At 33.6% G+C, this 3,941-nt stretch overlaps 1 protein-coding gene across 1 annotated transcript; it reads left to right on the top strand.

The window, feature by feature from the left end:
• Positions 1-886: 886 nt before the first annotated feature.
• LOC149795217 (uncharacterized) lies at positions 887-3,573 on the top strand. The gene is made up of 3 exons (XM_089964051.1): positions 887-945; positions 2,935-3,239; positions 3,465-3,573. Exons 2-3 carry the CDS (start codon positions 2,941-2,943, stop codon positions 3,469-3,471), a joined length of 306 nt encoding a protein of 101 aa, XP_089820177.1. The 5' UTR covers positions 887-945; positions 2,935-2,940; the 3' UTR covers positions 3,472-3,573.
• Positions 3,574-3,941: the final 368 nt, after the last annotated feature.

Raw genomic sequence — 3,941 nt, 5'->3', positions numbered from 1 at the left:
GAATAAAACGTTAACTGCACGTATGTATAGTTCTCGCACAAAAAAAAAACAACTGTCTATTAGACATATTAGATCTACTTCAATAACCACCGCTACAACAAAAATACATAGACCGCTTGATAAATATAGGTGGCATTTTAGTAATGCCTGGATATTTCAAAAAGAATATTAGCGATTGCGTCATATAAAATATATAATTTAACATATGGACTCAACCATATTATCCACGATAACTAATTATCAATCTTTTGCACAACACGATATAGCATTATGGGTACAAATGGAAGACCATACCTGGTCGATTGGAAATAGATTTAAGAATAGCATTTTTTCGGATCCAGAACACTAGTTTGGACCATCCCAACAAAAATTAGCCCCTGTCTTGTATACAGTTGACGAAAATATCACGAATGTGGCTAACCACTTTAGAAATCGATAAGTAAGGTCACAGTAGATTATGAAATATCCAAGTAGCAAATTAATACATTTAGTTGAAATGGCAAGTTAGACGTTTTTAATAAGCTAGCGCAATCAACCAATAAGTTCAAGTTTAGATTGATGCACAAGCTTAACGAATACGAATGTAATTCTTTTTGAAAAAAACTCAATGATAAATTGACCCATTGTCTTGAATTCATTCTTCTTAAAGCCTCATATAAATCATTTTGCACAATCAACATTGTTATGTGGGAAAAAAAGAATCTGAAATTACCATTCTTCTTTTTAATTTAAACAGAAGAAAAAAATACTTTTTATTTTACACAAAACATCATTCAATTACTATCCGTCATCGTCACTAATTAATCAGTTTCACATACATCTAAAATAGGCTGTTCAAGGGTATAAAAGGTCAGCACATTCAACGTTACCGCACAGGCAACTACCAGTCCGGTGGTGAATTATCTGTCCCGTTCTGTAGCGTTTCTTGACATCATTGGCATCCAGGTAAGTGCAGTTATTGGACATGCTAATTAATATTCATGATTACCTATATAATGCACGCTTCTCCTTTTAATACAGACTAAACAGACAATTTTAATAAATTCAATTAATTATGTTCACTGGACACAAGACATGTTTTGAAGTATAATAAACGTTGGTGGATCTTGCATTGAAGCAAATAAAAAAGACACCTATAAACATTTCTCTTATAACATTTTAATCTCTTTTTGACCAACTTACAAAATGCTACCTCTGATTTCAGCTGAACAGTAATTTTATCTAAGATGAAATTTCAAAATAGTACCATTTTGTAACGAAACAAATGTGCTATATAAGCAGAAAAGTACCTTCAGTAAACTATACTTGCATAATTACGTTGTCTTTAATAGGTATAAATATTTTATACATGACAAACAATCCCTGTACTTGTTTTACTTGTTACATGGTACGACTGTAGAAATAAACGACAGAAAGTATATTGCTTAGAAGACCAATAAAACATGATTACAAATCAAACTACGAAAGCATTATTCAATTTCATCACTGTATTTGAGCATGTGGTTTACTTGGCAATTAAATTATTTCAATCATAGCTGTTATAAATCGTTTTGTACATATACCTTTCTAACCAATTGCAACAAAGTGGACGATAAAATGCATTTGATCAAAACCTTACAATTCACACTTTGGACATTAAAGACCAATGAAATTCAACGTGGAAGATATATAATTAGAGACGAATGGCATTTGTAGACAAGTTGCATCTTAAAGAAATTATCGGTATAGATGCAGTTCACTTACTGGTTTTCGAAAACGGAAACATTTTTTTTTTCTATCGACAATAAAGATTTTTCGATGTAAGTAAAGGGGAAATATTTAACATTTGAACATATCACGTTCAGTGTAGTTTATTTTTTTACATTCCATTTTTTTTTTACATTACAAAGCAGATATACAAGTATGATAAATATAATTAATTATTAATTAGTGTTTTAAATAGACGACATTGAATTTTTTCTCATCTATTTGAAACAGAAGACACTGAAAGTTTCATCTACCATTTTTGTAATGTCCACTAGAGAGCCAATGCATCTAACTGACGTTTAATAAACATCATGTTCTTGCTAACATTGCGAGACGTCATGGAGATTGACGTCAGAGGATCTCATTGAGCTTCCTTAACCAACTTTATTAAACTGCATTGCACACAATAACAATTCATTTTCAAATGAATATGCATTTTCTTCTACAACACATGAAGTGTTTATTAATTGCATGATGCTGTAGCATTCTAAGTAGTCTCTATCACAAAGAGAAACATCGTTATTTCCTTTCCAAAATCTGTTTAAGAATCATGCATCTCGTTCGCAATAATCGACACCATTCCAGGTTAATAGAATTCAGACTACAAGCTCACGGAAATATTTTCCTGTTTCAGTCTGAAAATCAGAAAATTTAATAACAACATTCACGTAGATTCACCACTTAAACCAACACGACGAAACGAAACATTAAATGTGAAAATGCGTTTCACGAACTTTCTTTCTTTTGCCAGCCGAAAACACAGGAGTGTTTATTAATTGCATGATACGAATGAACTGATGCTGTAGAATTCTAAGCAGTCTCTATCACTAAAGAAAACATCGTTATTTCCTTTTCGAAATCTGTTTAAGAATCATCCAGCTCGTTCGCAACACTCTACACGATTCTAGGTTAATAGAATTCAGGCTACAAACTCACAGAAATATTTTCAGGCGTCGCACTTTCGCAAATCTGGATATTAATATGCGTTTCCAGAACACGGTCATTATCTAATGACACTGGAGCGTCGATCACGAAATTGGAGAATATTACTTCAACAATTTCCTGTCTCAGTCTGAAAATCAGAAAATTTAATAACAACATGCACGTAGATTCGCCGAGTAAACCAACACGACAAAACGAAACATTCGATGAGAAAATGCGTTTCACGAACTTACTTTCTTTTGGCAGCCGAAAATGAAGGTCGCACTAGCTCTTCTAGCTTGCATAGTAGGTGCTGCCGTCGTTACACCCTCAATCGCACATGGAATTCATGGTGGCTACGGTGGTTATGGTGGCTACGGCGGATATGGTAGTTATGGTGGATATGGTGGATACAGCGGTGGCAGGGGTTTGGGCTTTGGATTCGGTGGTGGATTCGGGAGATTCGGTGGTGGATTTGGAGGATACAGCGGTGGACTTGGAGGATACAGTTGGGGACATGGTGGACACCACTTCCCTAAGGGTGGATATAGTTACGGCCATTACCCCAAAAAGTAAGAAATGATATTCTTCACCGTTAATTTATATATCACATCTTGCAGTATGACTACCTACACGAGTTTATCATCATCTTGCCTATTTCCATTTCTACTTACTAGTTTCATTTGTTCACGCCTACATTTCGAACTACCATACGAATCTCTGTTATCATTATTGTATCCATATGGTATTGTTTAAGCAGTCAACTGGCGTAAATACTCAATTACTTTTTTTTACAGATATTAAGAAGAACAGATAGATTAAACGACTGAGGCGTACCCCACCTGACGCAATGCTGTAGTCGCATTTGTTAATATTACACCAAATAAAACTATTTAATTGGAGAAATTAAGAGGACTTTTTGGTTATTATGTATTCATTCTTATCTCCCTCTCTTTCATTGTTCCATTTTGATTATTTTAACCCATACCTCAAGCCCTTATTCCACATTGACTGCAAATTATATTTGATCAAAAGTTTGCAAAAGTTGTTATCCTTTAAAGTGAATGGCACTTGACTCAAAATGTTCTTTAATTAAAACTTGAAATTTTTAAGTAAATGCAAACAATGGAAAGGATTAACACTGATTAAATCTGCTATTTGTACGCAAGTAGTAAATTTCTTTATCCTAATATAGATGAAATTTATCTGTATGTTTTAATTACTTGACTTTTTGCATATATGCATGTACAAAGCAGACCCAACAACGGTGATTC

The sequence above is a fragment of the Sinohyriopsis cumingii genome, chromosome 7 (assembly GCF_028554795.1).
Source record: "Sinohyriopsis cumingii isolate HCF-2022 chromosome 7, ASM2855479v2, whole genome shotgun sequence".
Classification (NCBI taxonomy): domain Eukaryota; kingdom Metazoa; phylum Mollusca; class Bivalvia; order Unionida; family Unionidae; genus Sinohyriopsis; species Sinohyriopsis cumingii.
The sequence above is the reverse complement of the archived record's forward strand: the minus strand, read 5'-3'. Positions and strand labels throughout refer to the sequence as shown.

Excerpts from the sequence above, each read along its gene's own strand:
- LOC149795217 (XM_089964051.1), top strand. The coding sequence starts at position 2,941 with ATGAAGGTCGCACTAGCTCTTCTAGCTTGCATAGTAGGTGCTGCCGTC.